The sequence below is a fragment of the Gouania willdenowi genome, chromosome 14 (assembly GCF_900634775.1).
Source record: "Gouania willdenowi chromosome 14, fGouWil2.1, whole genome shotgun sequence".
Lineage (NCBI taxonomy): Eukaryota > Metazoa > Chordata > Actinopteri > Blenniiformes > Gobiesocidae > Gouania > Gouania willdenowi.
In genome coordinates this window covers 5,196,710-5,215,280 of record NC_041057.1, presented here as the reverse complement: position 1 = coordinate 5,215,280, position 18,571 = coordinate 5,196,710, and the positions used below count along the sequence as shown (strand labels likewise).

Sequence of the window (18,571 nt, the reverse complement as noted above, 5' to 3'; positions counted from 1 at the left end):
AAAACTTTACAGAACAGAAACTCACCCCCACATGACTTGAGAAAACGGCTCGGAAAGAAATTGCTTCAAGGAGTGAAAACAGACAGGTAAATTATTTTGACGTGGATTTTTGTGTAAATAAACCTGTTTTCTCATGCGTTTTCTTACCGTATATTAGAGCGATGCATCTCGTGGGGAAACTACTCAACATGATGACATCTGTGGTGCAACGCCACAAGAAGAAGCTTCAATTTAGGAGAATGAGCTCTGAGGAGAATCAATGGAAATCACAGCTTAACTACAGTTTGGCTCAAGCACATCTAGCGTTACTTTATCAAAGCTTTGACAAACTGCAGGGAGGAGTCCAACAACACAGGTTCACTTTTGTCCTAGTTTGTGTTACTTTTAAAATTGCATAATTTGTCATTTATTTTTTCCTTCTCAGCTACAGCCTGTTTCACCCATTATGTTGTTCCTTGGCCTACTCTGAAGTTTTGATGCAAATAAACTCACACAGACAGAATTATTCCAAACCTGAGCTTTACTTTGAAAGCAACAATTCCCTCTCTGCTGATCGCGATGAATCTCTGATGACGACACAGACAGATTTAGAGAAAAATGATGGTGAGCCAAAACATTTACAGTAAAAAAAAAAAAATCACCTGGTTCGTCTTCTAAACGTATCTGACTCTTATCTCCAGCCAATCGCTTGGATGACAATGTGACAAAGGAAAACGCTGTGGTCGAAGAGGACCAATCTAAAGCTGCAGAGCTGAGTCATGGTCTACTGTTGGATTATTTGACCAAAGTTGCTTTGCATCTTCGTAGAGCCGCGGTATGGGACGAACACATGTAATATACAACAAATAATCAACAAATGGGTCAATGACGTTTAAGGATTTTCAGTGCATGATATTTCATAAAATTGGCATTGTCGGGCAAGGTTTGCATGAATATTATGAGGTAAATAAAAATAGAAATACATCAAAAATCTGATACAGTACTATAATATAATTAAAATAGAGCAGAAAATAAATTTGGATAGATTTAGAGTAACTATTTATTTTATTTTTTTTCTAAACAGCCATCATAGCCATACAGTCGCACTTACATGATATTTTGACACTATGAATAACAGAATAAATAGCAGAAGATTCATTCCATGTCATTTCAACAATATTTGGGTCCAAAATAAAAATGAAGTTGCATAAAGTAAAACATTTTTGTATCCCAAGAAAGAGTAACTTTTATACGATAAATGAAAAGAGAGATTAAGCTTGTTCTTACATTCCCACATGCAACTATGGGCCAATGACAATAGTAAAGAAAGTATTTTTTTCAGATTTCAAGAGACTGTCACCCAAGAAACAATGTATATATGTGACTAATCATTAGTGATGTGAACAGTCTATGTTCATAGCTCAAAGCTGGTAAAAAATTACAGGGAGCTGAGGTTGGCATGTCCACCAGATAGGATGTATAGCAGATATTTTTGTATATTCTGAGAGAGTAGGTGGAGCTGTATTATTATACCAACTTTCAGTTTCCTATGTGATGTAGTTCCTGAGATATTGGAAGCTGAAATGAAATAAAAATAAGGCAAACTGACACATAACCCCCTCACTAAATTGTCAATATCTCAAAAAGTATTAATTCTATCAAACTAAAAATGTACAGTGTTCGTATTGAATAATCATGGAAAAATTGGTAAATATGTTGTGTTTGCAGGTGTTTGCTCATCGTGGAGGTGATTGGACCACTCTGCAGTTTGTTTGTCAGAATGTGTGGGACCAAAGCTCAAGAATCTCAGTTCTTCTACGGGAACTTTCTGAGTTTCAAAATAAAGCTCCCTTTACTGTAGAGCAGCTGCAGAATATTTTCACTCCACTTTTTGTCCTAGCCACCGACCTGATTATGGACATGCTGGAAAACCTCGGGGTGAGTCGAGTAACATTGCATTGTAACATACATGTACTGATATGGAGTGTTGATTGTAAAGTTGCATGTGCTAAAATAAACAGCAACGAGAAAGGTAAAAATCACAAAGTTCACAAATATTGCTGTAAATCTGGTCAAAAGTAACATTAAAAATTCACATCCTGTATGTTGTTTAAATGTGGTTTGTTGCTAAATGTTGTGAAAAAATGCTGTTTATTTTAGCATGCGCAACTTCCCAATCGGCACCCCATAAACCAATAGCTCTGATCTATATCCTTTATGGCTTTCGTTCATACTTTATTCCCACTAGTTGTGGAGTTTGTATGATAAAGACACGACTGACATGGAGTTAGAATGCAGTCTCCACTTCTCTGCGCCACTGGATGACAGATCTCAGGTGGATTTGCGCTGGATTCGAACCTTCCTGCTGCACACTTTGGAACGGCTTCATGAGAACGGAAAGTGGGAAACACTGGTTCACTTTGCTTTGTTATTCAACTCATACACAAGGTAAGTTAGATTGACTCATTGATTGATGTATTGATAACAATAAATCTAGTCCTCAACTTTAGATTTGTTTTTTGTTGCTGTCGTTTATTCCAGGGAGCGCTATGCCGTAACGGTAACTCCTCTACTGGTTAATGCACAAAAGAAGTTACTTGAAAGAATCAGCTGTTTTGGAGGACCTACAGCACCACAACCTCACCACATCAAGACATGGAAGGCCACAGGCAAAGAGGTAGAAGAAATGATCTATCAAACTTATTCAGGTTTTCTGTTTCTGCTCTAACTGTAGCTTTACTTCTACATGTTCAGGTAACTTGCAGGACTTATGCCGGATGCCAGTTGCTCTGTGATTGGAAACCTGAAACCGTTGACAGAAAAGATGTTGCTTCTGAGGAAGTCCTTGATCTTAAAGGTTAGAACAACATAGACAGACAATATTGGCGGGAAATGGAGAAAAGGGTTGGTGAACTATCTGAGAGAAGCATCATTAATATTATAAATTTGATCTAAATAATTTTCAATGTTGTTTTTTTGTAACTGTCAAAGGTTCAGAGATACAGCTGGCCATGTCCCGTGTCTGCGTTCCCCTGGATGTAGAAAACACATTGAGATGCTATCACCAAGCTCTTGAGAAAAAGCCACAAAGTCTGCAGGTCTTTCAGCAAAATCGCTTTTTACTGCGGCAACTTTTGGCAAACGTGCAACCCTGTGAGTTCAGCACTGCTCGATAAGAACATCAGCCATAGGCTAGTTACTTTTAGCATGATTTAGTCCTAGTTTCAGTCATACAAAGAGTTTTTGGGGCAGGCAGGGAGAGCATTGCCCCCTTAAAACTCAGTTTTCCCAAAGTCATCCGAAAAATTATAATTCTTAACATATTTTTCATATATATATATAATTTTATATTCTAACATATTATTGTTAGTTTGATGTCACAGATGTCAGTTCTACCTCAGGTGTGTAGTATAAGTTTTCAGTGAAATGGTCCCAAACTTTTGAGACTTTAGGTTGGTTCTTTTTCTGTTGTGCAATTCTTCTTCACAATGTAAATAGTGAAACGACACTGCACCCAGCAGTTCATGTTATTGTACTGCAGCAAAAATGAAGCAGAAAGTGGACGCCGGCCTGATTTTATCATTAATTTACAACATTAAATGACGCATTGATGTTAACTTTTGTAGTCAACATTATAAATAATGATACTAATCATTTTTGCATTGTATAGACATTGTGGTTAGTGCGAATCTCGAAACGGTCTATATATTTAATTCTTTCTTTCCTTTCTTTGGCCCCCCCGGCAAGAATCTCAAACTCCGCCTATGATCCTATTTTCAGTCCTATAATGTATTTTCCTTTTGTAAAACTGATTTAAAAACCTCATACAGTTTGTGCTTTTTGTGTTTGTCTTGACGTTCTTTAACAGGGTTTTCACAGAAGAATCAGAGCAGAGGTCCGAGTCCTTCAGAAAGCTGTTCAGATGAAATTCCGATGGTCAGATGTACGCCAAGTATCCAACAGTGCAAAAGGACAGAAGAAGACTTCAGTCCTGTGAATGATAAATGTGGCCTTCCTATTGGTTCTGACCAACTGCAGACTATAACTGCTGCTTACTTAACCTCTATTAGTGAGTACGGCCAGCGTCTAATAAGAGCCCAGAGGATTTTATGTCTCTTTTGATATATATAAATATATATATTATTTATTTTATTTTTTAAAAATGCTTTACAGAGTATTTCAAGGCTAATGGTCCTGAATCTCTCAGAGTTCTGGGGCTTCATGAAATGGGAGACCTCAATTTCTACAATGGAAAGTTACAGTAAGAAACAGTTCGCTGAAGAAAAAGAAAAAATGTATTCAGGTCATTCCATGTCATTTCACAAATGCCCCACGCTCTTCGGTGTCAAAAAATTCTCAAATTTTTACCAATTGTTCCATGATTATTCAATAAGCACAACATTTCTAGGGTGATTGTATTCATACTTTTTGAGATATGACCAATTTAGTGGCGTGTGTTCATGTTTCCATGTTTTTCTTCCATTTTCTGCTTTCAATATCTCAGTAACTACATCACATAGAAAACTGACATTTGGTATTGTAATACAGTTCCACCTACTCTCTTAGAATATACAAAAACATCTGCTATACATCCTATTGGTGGACATGCCAGCCCCATTTGGAAAAAAGTTTGTTAGGGTTTAGGGCTCGATCAATTTTGAGGGGTTAACATGTCCACCCAATAGGATGTATAGCAGATATTTTCTTATATATTCTGAGAGGGTAGGTGGAGCTGTATTAGTACACCAAATTTCAGTTTCCTATGTGGTGTAATTTTTTTGATATTGGAAGTTGAAAATGGACGGGAAACAAGAATGCACGAAAATCGACACATACCCCCCTCACTAAATTGTAAAAGATTTACAGTGTGCCAATTGCATTTTTAAGGAACTTGTGGTAAAAATGTTTGAATTTCCTGAGACGGAAGTGCATGGAATGTCCTGAAAATTTGTTGAAATGACATGGAATGATCATTAGAAAGAATAAATGTCTAGTTTCAAGCCTGAAAGTTAATTTTATTCTAGTTTTTCTCATTTTCCCATCACATCAAAATAAGAGAGAATCTGTCTGTGTTTTGTTCTCAGAGTGGCACACTCATGTTGGAGCAAAGCTGTAGATTGTGCTTTACAGAGCTCTAGTGTTGTGGAGAAATGGGATGGCATTCCCAACGGAAGCGAGTCCATGGAGCAGACAGTAAAACGTGCTGGCATCTGGGGATGTTTACAAGCTGCCGTTCTCACTGCCAAGTTAGCCCAGTAGGTTCTGCTTTTTTATGTGAACAGATATACTGTAAATGTTTTCATGAGAAATGTCTTCTTCAGGTATAGCATGAGGTCTGATATCAGTCAGCGCAGCAGGTGCTGTCTACTCTCTGCACACCTGTTTAAGGTATTTGCTACGACGGCGTATTAGGGCAACATTTAAATAAAACAAATCTGGGCACTACAAGATTAAAGTCAATATTTTGAGAGCTATACCATTAAAAGTTTTTAAAGATACGGCTTTATTCTCATAAAATGATGACTATTCTCAAAATATTATAACTTTAAACAAGAAATATTACAAGTAACCTAATAAAATTACATCTTTAATCTTTTTATTTTAATGTGGCCCTAATATGCCATTGTAATTTTCCCTCAGAGATCATGATGATTTGAATTGAAGGAAATGTTTGCAAGTGTGATATTTATAATTTTTCTTTAAACTGGCAGTGCGTGCTGAGTTGCTCAATGGCTCATCCTAAATCGGACCTACAGTACGCTTCATACAACGTGGGAGAGGAAGTGTTTCCCGGCGTTGACCTTTTCTCTGAACCGCTCCGATTGGATGTCGGTTCCACTGCGACGAGCCTAAACTTCATTTGCAACTGGCTTTTTATCACTGGCTACCACACCACAGTACATAAAATAACTGTTCATTTGTTACTTTGTCAGAAAATTAACCAGATCAAGTTATAAGTTGTGTTGGTCCTTTCAGGTTCTACCCATGGTTGCATTTTACCTGTACGTTGTGGGGACTGTGTGTCGGAGTGTAGAACACACTGTTGATGGTAAAATACTGAAGGTCAGAATTTGTTACTTTAGTCTCCAATGATAGTGTTTCATAAGCTACTGTTGTGAAACTGAATTGTTGTTTTGCACAGATCCGCGTTCTCACTCAACTTCATCTTTTTACTGATGCTGTGAGGGAGGCAGTGGAGCTCACAGTAGGATATGGAGTCATATTACCTCATGGTTACTACATCTCTGGAGCTGTAGTAAGAAAACACACACAAACACACCTACAGTATGTCCATCCTTTGTTTATATGTCCACAATGACACGTTGTGCTCAATGTGCAGCCAGTGTCGAAGTTCTACAGCGACAAATGTCTCCTGGATAATGTGAAGGTACTGATATTATACAATTTGTTTAGTTTTTTTAAAAAATGCAGCCCTCAGTCAAATTTTGTGTGGCCCCCTATGCCCGAAATGACTCCAAAAAACAAATAAAAGCAGTGAAATACACAAAAGGGCAATAATAATACACAAAAATAACTGAAAAATATCCAAAATGACAACTAAAATAGGAAAGGAAACCACACAAACCCTTTCTTCTTTCCTGTATTAAAGTTCAGATTGGTCAAGATTATACACACACAAAAATACACAAAATGACTCATAACACACAGAAATATACCAATACATAATATAAAAATATACAAAATGTCAACGAAAACAGACAAATCGGGAGAAAAATAAACAAAATGACTGCAGAAACACACACTATTACTGCAAAATAAATAAAATAACAAATTTACACAAAATGAGAGAAACAATATACACAATGACAACAAAATATACAAAGTTACAACAAAGATACCCAAAATTAGAGAAACAAAAACAAAATGAGAGAAAAATATACACAATGACAAGAAAATATACAAATAAGGAAACCACACAAACCCTTTGTTCATTCTTGTATTAATGCTCAGATTGATCACTATTATTATACACACACAAAAATAAACAAAACAACCCATAACACACAGAACAACAAGAAAAACAACAAAATGACAAAAGATACAGATTAGATTATACAAAACAACACAAAAAACACAATGACTCGAAAACCACATAAGGCCATACACAATGTTACTCCAAAACACACAAAATAACAACAAAAATACAAAAAATGAGAGAAAAATAAACCAAATTGCTCCAAAAATATACAAAGTGAGAAGAAAAAAAATGAGTGTGCTAATCTCAGTCCTGTTCAAACTGAATGAATTCTGCTTGTCGTTATAGGCTCTTCAGGAACTGGTGGATTGTGACTTTACCCCAGAGGTGTGCACGCTGTATGGACCCACACTGTGTGTCAGAGCTAAGCTAGCTCAGGCTCAGCTACTACTGGCTATTGCTAACACCACATGTTGCTGCTGCTCCGTGCCTGGTTTGTAACTCAGTTCTTTTTCTTAATTGTGCTGGGATGTTAGAGGCAGATGTGTAACAACAAGCCGATGTGTAACAACGAGCGAAAATGTAACAACGACCCAAAATGTAACAACTCGAAATGTAAACAACGAGCCAATGTGTAACAACGAGCCAAAATGTAACAAGCCAAGATGTAACAACGAGCCGATTTGTAACAACGACCCAAATTGTATCAACCCAAAATGTAACAACAACCCAATATGACGAGTCCCTAATTGGAACAAGACCCTAATTGTTATATATATATATATATATATATATATATATATATATATATATTTAAACATTAATCACCATGTGCGTTGTCGGCATTAAACACTGATAATCTGATACATTAAATTTGGGCTTTCAAAATCTTGACAGAAGAGGTTGGTTGTAAATCTTATTGTTTCATTTATTTTTATTACAAGTTAGACGTGATGATAAGGACACCAAAATATTCAGTCCCTTTTATACAAACGTCGGTATTTCTTTTCAGATTCAGCTGAAGGAGAATCTGTCGGCAAACGTTGTTTGGAAACATCAAAAATCACAGAACCGGGTTCACAGAACATCGGGTTCAACTCAGAGAAAGAGGAGCCAACAATTCTCACTCATAGTAGTGAGAAGGAAAAACAATCAACCCAATGTGTTAAGGTAACCTTCTAGTAATAGTAACAACAAAATGGATTTCACAGTAAAGATGTAAGTATTGCCCCTTAATGTTTTAGCCTCTCATTAAGTTGTTTAGGACCAAACTGATATAAGGAAAGCTATTATATGCTTTTATTTTGAAGGGCATTTCTTTCTGCAGCACACTGCTTTGTACTGAAACTTCTAAGAATAGGTCATAATGTGTTTAAGAAAAGATTAGAATTAAATTATTTTTGTTTTCTTTTTGTTCAAACAAGGAATTCAAATACAAATGTACTTGTGACTAAATCACTAATTACAAAACACTCCTGAAAAGACTTTTCTTTGTTTTGCTTTTTTTGTTAGTTTAGCAGCTCAAATATTTTTTTCAGAGGAAAAGGGATAATTATTAATTCCTTCCATTATCACCTTCTTCACTTTGTGCTTTAATCCTTAATCACTTCATGAGTCTCAAGCACACGTTTTTCATTAAAAATGTTAAGAATGATTAGTTTGTGATGGTGAGACGCTCAGTTAGACTAGTTATGTACGATTGTCTTTTCTTTCGTTTTAGTCTCTTTTGTTAGAAGGTTCTTCCTCCTTGTTGGAATTCATTTCCCAGCAGCTTCAATCTGACGTCTGTGGTGAAATGGAAAAGCTTGAACTAACGATTGAATCTCATCTTCTGAAAAGCAGACTTTACCTGCAGCATGGAAAACCTGCTCAGAGGTAATAATGACTTAATGCATGTTTAGTTACACTGTGCACTCACTTTTTTATTAAACATACTGTCCATACATTTAAGATTTTATTTTTTTTATTTTATTTATTTTTTTCCTAGATGAGTTTGTGTCCATTTAGTATTTAAGTAAGTTACATTAGTTTAGATTTCTTTTGGATATATAAGTGCATGTTGTACAACTGTTTTCTTCCTTTTTTGTAAATTATTATTTATTTCATTCATTTTTTGTTATTATATACAGCATATATATAAATAATGAATAATACATTGAGATAATATAATTTTTTTTCTGGCTAGAAATAATAAAAGGTATTATATAATATAATAAATATATATATAACATAGATGGATGGACAGACAGACAGGAAATAAGAAATACATAACTAAACAATAAATAAACTATATTACAATATTTATAAATATGATTATTTAATTGTATTTTAGATTTATAAATAATAATATATATATACATAATGAATAATCAATAAATATAATCAATATATTTTTATAGATAGAAATAGTATATTATTTTATATAGATAGATGAACAGAAAGGAATAAATACATACATAAATAAATAAATCATAAATCAAGAATTTATTATAGTTATTAACATTATTATTATTTTTTTTTTTTTTTTAACTCTTTACTGTTTTGTTTCAGCATTGAGGAGACAAAGTCCTCCTTATTTCTACTGCAAACGTCCCCATTGATTTTAGGAAGATCACCAAAATCCCAAAATCCTTCAAAAGACACAACTCATGCAATGACGGTAAGTTTGTAATAAAATAGTTTATTATTCTTAATATAGTTTGTTTATTGTGTTTGTATTTGTGTGTTTAAAGGACACCAAAGAGTGCGGAGGGTTAAATAAAATACAGACAGACTGTCCCAGAGAAGTTTGTGCAGGTGAGAGAGTTGGACTTTCTCTGTGGCTGCGATGTCGTTTAGCTTTGAGTCACAGCCTCAACGCTTCCATCGCCTCTGATTCTGATCCATCACCAGGTACAGTATGTTACTGTGACAACTGTTAATATTTCTTTATTTGCATTGCCTCAATCCTTCATCCTTTCACCTTAGCAACCATCTTTAATCCACTTCAGCATCTAATCCGAGAGTCACATTAGTAACATCTATGTCAGCATTTAGAATAATGACCAATCTGAGCATTAACATAGGAAACAACAAAGGTTTTTGTGTTATTTCACTTATTTTTGTGTATTTTTGTAATCATCTTGTGTGTTCTGGAGTCATTTTACGTATTTCTGTTGCCATTTTGTGTCTTTTTGGTGTTGTATCGTGTGTTTATCCTTTTTTGTAGTCATTTTGTTTTTTATTTTTTAGGGTATTTGTTAGTATTTTTTGTTGTTTCATGTGTATCTGAGTTCGTTTGTCTCTTTTTGTGTTTTTTGGAGTTGTTTTTGTGTATTTTTTTTTTTTTGTATATTTTTTCTCGTTTTATCATTTTATGTGTTTCTGGAGTTATTTTTTGCATTTATTTTGAAGCCCGCACAAAAATAAACCGAGGGCCGCACGTGGGCCCCGAGCCGCCAGTTCACAGCCAAACTACATGATATACATATGTGAGGTCGCTTTTGTAACCCATTATGAAAATTATTTTAACTTTTTTTTTTTTAATTAAATAAAAAAAAAAAAAAAAAATTAAAAATTGATTAAACAAGTGTAAACATATTCATACAATAAACAAACCAATGCTTCTAATATCTATTATCATGTATTTGTTTCTGTCCTTTGACCCTAAAACAAATGAGGTAAATAAAATTATTACAACTGTTATAACTGACGTGCTAATCACAACTTTTCTGTGTGTTATTTGTGCTTTTAACGCAGAAAAGCTGATGGTTGAAGCTGCTCAGACCGCACAGCGCGGCATCAATGAGTGTAAAACGTGGGGAGACCCAGATACTCAAGCCCAGTTCATGTTGAAAAGTGCTGAGCTGGAATCAAAGAGAGGAAGAAGTCAAGATTGTTTGGAAAGCCTACAGGTATGGACATGAGTCAGCAAAATGATGACTTAACGTCTTAAAGATGTAAATCCTTGTTTTAATCAGAAATGAAATGGGTTCAAAGTGACCAAAAATAGTTGAAAAGGTGGTGAAATGGGATTTTAAAAACCACAGAATTTGGTTATAAGTTGCAAAATAGAGTGGCCAAAAACATTCTGAAAAAATGGTTAAAAGGGTTCAAAGTGTCAATATTTGAAGAATTAGTTTTTGCTGGTGAATAATGGGCATGATAAATGGTGAATGTGCTTAAATTGGGAATAATAAGCGTAAAATATGGTGAAAAGAGGTTAAAAGTGACAATAATGTGTCAACATATGTGATATTAGGTGGAAAAAGTGGTGGAAAGAGTTTTTAAGTGACAGAAATGCATTGAAATTTGATGAGAAGTGACAGAAATGGGAGTAATGTAGCAAAAACACATTAAAAGGAGCAAAAATATGACAAGAAAAAGTGATGAAAATAGGTTTAAATATGGCAAGTTTGGTGTCGTTGCAGAAAAAGGGTAAAAATGAGTAAAAACTAGTTCAAACAAAAATAAGCTGAAAGTTCAGGATAAAGTGATGAGTATTGTTTGTTCTAATCCCAGGAGGTGGTGAGGCTTCTATCAGGACGTCCGTTCTCTCCTCCAGACTCTGTTATTACTCTGGCTAAAGCTACGCTACTGATCAGTGACCTGAGAACAGAACGCAGCCCCACGTTACTGCAGCTCACACACACACTCCTCAAGAAACAGGTAAACAATACAACACACACACACACACGTGCATGAACAGTGTTTGATCTGATTCTCTTTCAGCTGTCGGCCTTTGGACAGAGTGTTGATGAAAATACGTCCATCACTCCTACCAAACCAAACTTTTATCTTCCTCACTTTGAACTCCTACTACAGACGAGCAGAAGAATCGGTAAATCAAAAATTTTTTTGAGTAATTTGAACTAGTTTTTACTCATTTTTACCCTTTTTCTGCAACTACACAAAACTTGCCAAATTTTAACCTATTTTCATCACTTTTTCTTGCCATATTTTTGCTCCTTTTAATGCATTTTTGCTACATTACTCCCATTACTCCCATTTCTGCCACACCATCATTTTTTCCCACTTTCAAGGCAATTCTTGCACCTGTAAACCCTTTCCACCACCTTTACCACCTAATGTTGCACACATTGACCCAATATTGTCACTTAACCTCCTTTCACCAAATGTTATGCCTATTTTAACCACATTCACTAATTGTCACGCCCATTATTTGCCATTTTAAACTAATTGTTCCTGCTTTTTAAATTACATGAACCTCCCTCCCCCAATGTCTGCCACTTTGAACCCTTTTTACTACTTTTTCTGTCCATTTTATACCACTAATTTGCACCTTTTAACCAACTTCTGTGGTTTTTAAAATCCCATTTTATTTCTGATTAAGCAATGATTTACATAAGTTGACTATATATTATGGCGCAAATGATAAACTTCCTGGATAACAGTGGATATTCCTAGATTCATTTTATACAGTAGATTTATTTTGGAAATTCTTTTTTCTTATCTTTTTCACATTCAATTAAGACGACTTGCTTTTTTAATAATTGATTTGTCTGATTAAAATATAAGTTAACCTGTTTGTATGCACAGATTTATTTAGCTCTATTTTAACCACTGATTTATTTTTTCCTGTAGATTCCATTCAGACTGATCCAAACGGAACATCCACAAACGTTCAACCTGCATCTGCAGATGAATAAAAGGTTTTTTTCTGTTGTCAGCAGTGTTTAGTGTACTTGCATAACATTTTGGAATGCACTCTGCTTATTTTACATCTCTAATATTAACATGTTAAAAGTATCAATAAAAGGATTTTGAAGGAAGGCCTCAGGGGAAATTGTTTCAAAGTGATCTATTTATTTATCTTATGTACCGATTGTGGATTACTAACAAAGCAGAATACTGAAGAATATAAACATGAACTTTCAGGGAAGAAACTTAAGCCTAACACTACATTTACTGTATTGTGCTTTTTACATACAATTCGTTTTTAACAGAATGACAGAAAACGCAATTAAAATCGACAAAAACAAAAAGGCACAAAGTGACCATAAAATACACAAAAGGACAACAAAAATACTCAAGAAAATATTTAATGCAAAGAGGCTTTGTATAAGGATGAAATAATGTACAGAAGACAAATTATTTACTTTTTTGTGCAGAGTTTATTGTGTGCAAACAACTCAAAAAACACAGAATGACAAAAAAGCAATACAATATACAAGATGAAAATAAAAGTACATAAAATGGCTCATAACACAAAAATACAGAAAATGAATAAAAGAAATTATGCACAAGATTATTTAAAAATGAAAAGAAACCTGTTAATGCTCAGATTGGTCATTTTTCTAAATGCTGACATGAATGTTGAACACGTGACCTTCAGAATAAAAGCTAAACAAACGTGAGCTTCATCAGAGATGGCGTGTAGCGGATCTCGTTGTAACCCTCTTCCTCCTCTTCCTCCTCCTTCCCCCCCTCCCTCCATCGGCCGTCCTGTCCCGTGTGATGGAGCCACATGATGAGAACCAGTAAAACCAGCAGCACCAGCGTCATGGTTAATGTGAGCAGCACAGCCTGCAGCACACCTGAGGGAGCATCAGGAGCTGCGGGACAGACAATAGGGGTCATGATGGGACAGTGTGAGGGGGGGATACTGGTGAACACTGGGGTCACTCACTGGTGTAGACGGACAGGTTGACGTAGCAGTTTTCTGTTCCCAGCTCGTTGGAGGCAGAGCAACGATACAAGCCTGAAGTCTGAGAGGAAACGTTGGAGATGTGGGTGGAGCCAAAACCACCTGAGACACAAGACGACACGTTCACCTCAAGTCAAGGCCAGAGTCTCCAGAAGAAGAAACATTGAAGAGATCCACGACTGTTTTTACAAATGTAGCCTGAAATCTTTGAACACATTATTTTGAACCATATTTATTTGATTCACTTAAAATGGGACTACTTTACAGTTTCAAAACCTGTGTTCCACCATCTTGGAATCACGTGACTGATGACATCACACGGCCCCATTGACTGTAAACATCCCATTGTTTTCTAATGAGTGAAGCGTTCATCCTGATTTTAAAATCATTTAGCAGTTTTTTCACTCAAAATGACAACTTTGTGCTGCTTTTGGTTTTTCTATATCAGGGGTGTCAAACTCATTTCAGTTTGTTGTGCCCTAGTTTAGTTTGCATTTGAGAAGTATACATAAAATACTAAATATGTTAAAAAACTGACAATATTCAAACAATACGTGATAGATATCAGTATCTATAACAGGAGCTTTGCTTTAAATTTCCTAGATTTTGTGACCAATTTCTATTTAATTAAGGGAATTATTATGTAATAATTTTAGAAAAATTGAAGGATTTTGTAAGAATTCCTCAAAGTTTTTTCCATAGTTTAACATTAAAACTGACTGAAATCATGCAATAAAAGCACCAGAAAAACTGATCCCTACAAATATTGTTGATTTTTCATTTACACAATGATTCATGTTTTCACTGTAATTTTTAATTTCTCCTGGGGGCCGAATTGGATGCTCCACAGTGTCGGATTTAGCCCCCGGGCCATTAGTTTGACACGTGGTCTAAATAATCAGGAAAAGTTCAAATGTCGATGTAACGCTCCGGTTTATCAAAAGAGGATAAAAACAGTTGTGACCCAAAAAATAATCTATGACCACAGGGGATGACAGTTCCAACTCTGCGGTTTGGTAGTAGACAACGAAGCAGAGAAGAAGAGCTCAGTGTGTTGACACGCTCTGATGGCTGAAGTTAGTGAGTAAATCAGGGACAATTTTCATCCTTTTTGCTAAACAAAAATAGTTTACATCTTGAACTTTTTCTGATTATTTAGATCAACCAAAAGCAGCACAAAAACAGCTAATTGATATAAAAAACAGGCTGAATGCTTCACTCCAATAGAAAACAATATGATGTTGTACCTGTTGTATTAATTTCTCCACAGCACTTTGTGATTTTATCTGCAAAAAGTGCTTTATAAATAAAATCATTACTTATTTAAAACAATGGGATGTTTACAGGCAGTGGGACCGTGTGACATCATCAATCACGGGATTTCAAAATGGCGGAATACAGGTTTTAAAACTGTTAAGTTGTCCCATTTTTAAAAGTTAATGAAAAGAGTATGTTTTATTAGGCCACATATGTACAAACAGTGCAGGATCCCTTTCATTCAATCCAATCAATATTTATGTACTCGAGAGGGGAATTGAAGAGGGACTAGTTGGAATCTGATAGGGTGTCTTTAGGGTGGCACTGACCCTCCATGTTGACGGGGAGTGAGACCTCCTCTGGGTCCATCTTGGCCCAGTGGATCTCTGGAGGTGGAGAACCTTCGGACACGGAGCAGGAGAGGAGAACGTTTCCCCCCACAGCAATGTCTCCGTCCCACTGACACACGGGTAGCGATGGAGGAGCTGCACCACAAGCAAAGAGCGTTTGGAGAGATAGAACAACTTTTACTACAGCGGGGGCCACAGAACAGTTAAGGTCTGATTTGAGGGTCACATTATGACCAAGCTGAGCATTAAAGGTTTCTGATGATGCCATTTTGTGAATTTCTGTGGGTTTTTTTGTCATTTCTTGTTTTTCTTTCACTTATTACTACTTTATTGTCCTTTTCTTGCATTTTCCTGTCATTCAATTTGTTTTGTAATTATTTTGTGTATTTTATGTTGATTTGTTGAGATTTTGTGCATTTTTGTTGTAATTTTGTTAATTTCTCTTATTTTGTGTATTTTTGTCGTCGTTTGGCGTGTTTTTCTTTTCCTTCCATGTATTATTATTATTGTCCTTTTGAGTATTCTCCAGTAATTCAGTTTGTTTTGAAGTTATTTGGTGTCATTCCTGTTTTGTGTGTTTTTGCTGTCGTTTGTTGAGTTTTTGGTTGTAATTTTGTATATCCTTCTCTTATTTTGTGATTTTAAGTTATCATTATGTATATTTGTCAGTTAGGTAAATATAGTCTTGTGCGTTTTGAGTAATTTGTGTATTTTCCAGTAGTTTAAAATCCCACCTTAGGGCGTGTGTGTATGAAGACACTCTGCTGTGTGCGCACAGCTCACTAACATGTCTGGGTCCAAGGCCTCTTACCCAGAATGCTAAGCTGCAGCTCTCCGATGGCGGGGTCTGGGGTGTCTGGAGGGTTGTTGACCATGCAGCAATACGTCCCCGCGTCTGACACACGTGTGTCGTTCAGGCGGATGTCAGCTCTCGTTGGTAGACCTGCAGACATGCTGCATGAAGCCACTGCAGAGAGGAGCAGCAGGTGTGTGTGTGTGTGTGTGTGTTACCTGTGAACCCAACTCTGCCTATGAGGGAGGGGTCTTCAATCACCTGTCCATGGTCATACGCGATCACCTTCAACACAGAGTTTAATCAGCACTGGTTACCAGAGGTCTTACATACAGTAAACAATGTAGAAAATGAAAAACAAAAAAAAACTAAAAAATCTTGCACAATTGGAACTTTATTTATTTTCCACAAAGACATCTGTATGAAATAAAAGGTTTGTCAAAATGCAAATAAAATAAGTGCAATAAATTCAATTCATAATAAAGGCATTCTCAGGCTTTAAGTATAGAAACATTTATGAACTCAAACTGAGGAAATACCCAGCTTTCAATGCTGTTTTGGTGCCATGCATTACGTTTAATCTGATTGGTCGGCTACGATGTGATGCATTTCATTGCTGTCTGGTCATTTCATTTTTTATAGTTTCACAATGTGTGTTGATCATTTTAAAAAAAACAAACAAACAAAAAAACAATAATTTACTCAGTAATAATTGGGTGTAGAAATGTAACAAATGACTTATTTTAAAATGTACTTAAGTACAAGTAAAATTACTGATTTATAAATATATACAAGTATCCATAAAAGCAACTTGAGTAATTGTAATCCATTACTTTCACCTCTGCTGATTGGATGATAATCAACACACACACACAGTAGATACAAAGGGTAACAAAAGAAGAAGAATAGGAGAAAAGCCATTTTTGGTTTTATCTATGCTATACAACAATGCTGCTGCGTTACAGACCTGTTTTGGGTTTTGTGGGTGGGATAAAGGGACCAGGGTCCAGATCACGTTGAGTCTGGTGAGGCTTCCTGACGTGAGGAAGGAACAGGCCAAGGTCACAGAGTCTCCCTGAACGACCTGTAAACTGGACTGTTTCACAGACACGCTGAGGGCATCTGGAAGGACAGAAAACGTAGAGAAACTCACAGAAACATTAGACTGTTCAGTGTAACTGTCACCTCTAATTGCATTAGAGATGTCATGAAGCCACGCCCACCCCTCAGTTTTTCACAGGTCAACTGTGTGTGTGTGTGTGTGTGTGTGTGTGTACATTCATGGGTAATAGGACATGACAGATCAGACGCTGAGTCAAAGTAAAATAAAATATGTTGCCCTGTTTTTCTGTTTTTATAGTAAATGTTTCAGTTTGTTCTGAATAGATGAGAAAAAAAAAAATTGCCCCGTTTTTCTCCGAAATGGTTTTTTTTATTTTTCTGAGTTGATGATATTTTTCCGTTTTTTTCTGAATTAGAGATAAAAATAAGTAAATAAAAAAAATTGCCCTGTTTCGATAGGAAATGTTTTTCAGTTTTTCTGAATAGATGAGATAAAATATATATAGATTTTTTTTTTTTTTAAAAAAAAGTCCCGTTTTTTTCCGAAATGTTTTTTGGTTTTTCAGAGTTGATGAGTTAAAAATAAGTCAATTTAAAAAATTGCCCTGTTTTTTCTGAAATAAGATAAGATAATGGTTTTTTTTTTTTTTTTTTTTTTTTTTTTTTTTAAAACGTCCTGTTTGTCTTTTTTTTTTTATTGGAAATATTTGTTTTTTCTGAATTAGAGATAAAAGTAAAATTGCCCTGTTTTTCAGTTATTCTGAAATGAGATAAAATTAAGTAATTTTCTTTATTTCCTACAAAAACCACTCATCGACTCAGAAAAAAACTAAGCAAGTATTTCCTATACATACAGAACAACAGCATACATTTTTTAAAAATTACTTATCTCATCAACTCAAAAAAAAAAAAAAAAATCAAGTTTTTTCCCCTTCAGTGAATGCAATAAACTCCTGTACAAATCTTTTCCAACGAGAACAACAGCCTCTTCAACCAAATGTGAGCACCTATTTATCAAAATCTACTCACCTTTAGAAAAGTTTCAGAGAATCAATCATTCACACTGATCATGAAGAGTTTATTAAGTTTAAAGTCTGTTAGAAAACCCATCAGCTCATAGATCTGCACCTGTTTAATCACAATAATTTAATAACTGATGTTCTTAATCTTTGAGTCTCAGATGAATCCACTCACTGTTTTTCTGAACCACGACACAGACGCATAAAGTCCACATCATCCATTCTGCAGTAGATCCCATCTCTGACAGAGAGAATCACACACTCTGCTGTGCACAAACAACCAGCCATGCATGAATAATGGCCTCAGCAATGCAACCATTTATTCTCACAGTCCTTGGTGTTTTTCTCACCGTCCTCCTGGTTTAAAGTGACTGCAGCATCTCCTGCAGCCATGACCTTCTAGTCTAATTACTTACCGTAGCATTAAGAGATGCAGCTGTTTCACAGGGAACAATAACACAACCAATGCTGCTGTTTGATCACTACAAGTGTTTCAAATGTTCCATTAACTCACAACTTTAAACACCA

General features: G+C 35.5%; 2 protein-coding genes across 8 annotated transcripts in view; one reads left to right on the top strand and one right to left on the bottom strand.

Moving 5' to 3' along the window:
* The window catches only part of cfap54 (cilia and flagella associated 54), a 30,474-nt gene extending 17,787 nt beyond the window's left edge, over positions 1 to 12,687 (top strand). For 3 of the 7 annotated variants that reach the window (XM_028466636.1, XM_028466639.1, XM_028466640.1), the window contains 26 exons: positions 13 to 86; positions 158 to 355; positions 425 to 603; positions 681 to 814; positions 1,708 to 1,917; positions 2,228 to 2,427; positions 2,521 to 2,656; positions 2,734 to 2,836; positions 2,971 to 3,132; positions 3,848 to 4,048; positions 4,153 to 4,240; positions 5,064 to 5,234; positions 5,301 to 5,367; positions 5,691 to 5,876; positions 5,956 to 6,042; positions 6,122 to 6,235; positions 6,320 to 6,367; positions 7,265 to 7,409; positions 7,929 to 8,086; positions 8,637 to 8,791; positions 9,467 to 9,575; positions 9,649 to 9,808; positions 10,655 to 10,809; positions 11,417 to 11,563; positions 11,627 to 11,735; positions 12,500 to 12,687. In XM_028466636.1, coding sequence (XP_028322437.1) covers positions 13 to 86; positions 158 to 355; positions 425 to 603; positions 681 to 814; positions 1,708 to 1,917; positions 2,228 to 2,427; positions 2,521 to 2,656; positions 2,734 to 2,836; positions 2,971 to 3,132; positions 3,848 to 4,048; positions 4,153 to 4,240; positions 5,064 to 5,234; positions 5,301 to 5,367; positions 5,691 to 5,876; positions 5,956 to 6,042; positions 6,122 to 6,235; positions 6,320 to 6,367; positions 7,265 to 7,409; positions 7,929 to 8,086; positions 8,637 to 8,791; positions 9,467 to 9,575; positions 9,649 to 9,808; positions 10,655 to 10,809; positions 11,417 to 11,563; positions 11,627 to 11,735; positions 12,500 to 12,564 — 3,561 coding nt within the window. In that variant the 3' untranslated portion in view covers positions 12,565 to 12,687. Of the gene's footprint in view, positions 1 to 12; positions 87 to 157; positions 356 to 424; positions 604 to 680; positions 815 to 1,707; positions 1,918 to 2,227; positions 2,428 to 2,520; positions 2,657 to 2,733; positions 2,837 to 2,970; positions 3,133 to 3,847; positions 4,049 to 4,152; positions 4,241 to 5,063; positions 5,235 to 5,300; positions 5,368 to 5,690; positions 5,877 to 5,955; positions 6,043 to 6,121; positions 6,236 to 6,319; positions 6,368 to 7,264; positions 7,410 to 7,928; positions 8,087 to 8,636; positions 8,792 to 9,466; positions 9,576 to 9,648; positions 9,809 to 10,654; positions 10,810 to 11,416; positions 11,564 to 11,626; positions 11,736 to 12,499 lie in introns of those variants that run through there. The other 4 variants (XM_028466637.1, XM_028466635.1, XM_028466638.1 and 1 more) reach the window with 4 other exon arrangements.
* A 571-nt stretch (positions 12,688 to 13,258) lies between these two features.
* LOC114476002 (immunoglobulin superfamily member 11) lies at positions 13,259 to 18,436 on the bottom strand. The gene is made up of 7 exons (XM_028467238.1): positions 18,373 to 18,436; positions 16,930 to 17,084; positions 16,181 to 16,247; positions 15,981 to 16,112; positions 15,149 to 15,304; positions 13,545 to 13,664; positions 13,259 to 13,470 (listed from the first exon to the last, which is right to left on the bottom strand). Exons 1-7 carry the CDS (start codon positions 18,434 to 18,436, stop codon positions 13,259 to 13,261), a joined length of 906 nt encoding a protein of 301 aa, XP_028323039.1.
* Between the last annotated feature and the right edge of the window lie 135 nt (positions 18,437 to 18,571).

Coding starts and splice junctions, on each gene's coding strand:
- LOC114476002 (XM_028467238.1), bottom strand. CDS start 18,436: ATGGCTGCAGGAGATGCTGCAGTCACTTTAAACCAGGAGGACGGTGAG. Junction 17,085..18,372: donor TGAGAAAAACACCAAGGACT/GTGAGAATAAAT, acceptor CTGTCCTTCCAG/ATGCCCTCAGCGTGTCTGTG. Junction 16,248..16,929: donor ACCCACAAAACCCAAAACAG/GTCTGTAACGCA, acceptor TCTGTGTTGAAG/GTGATCGCGTATGACCATGG.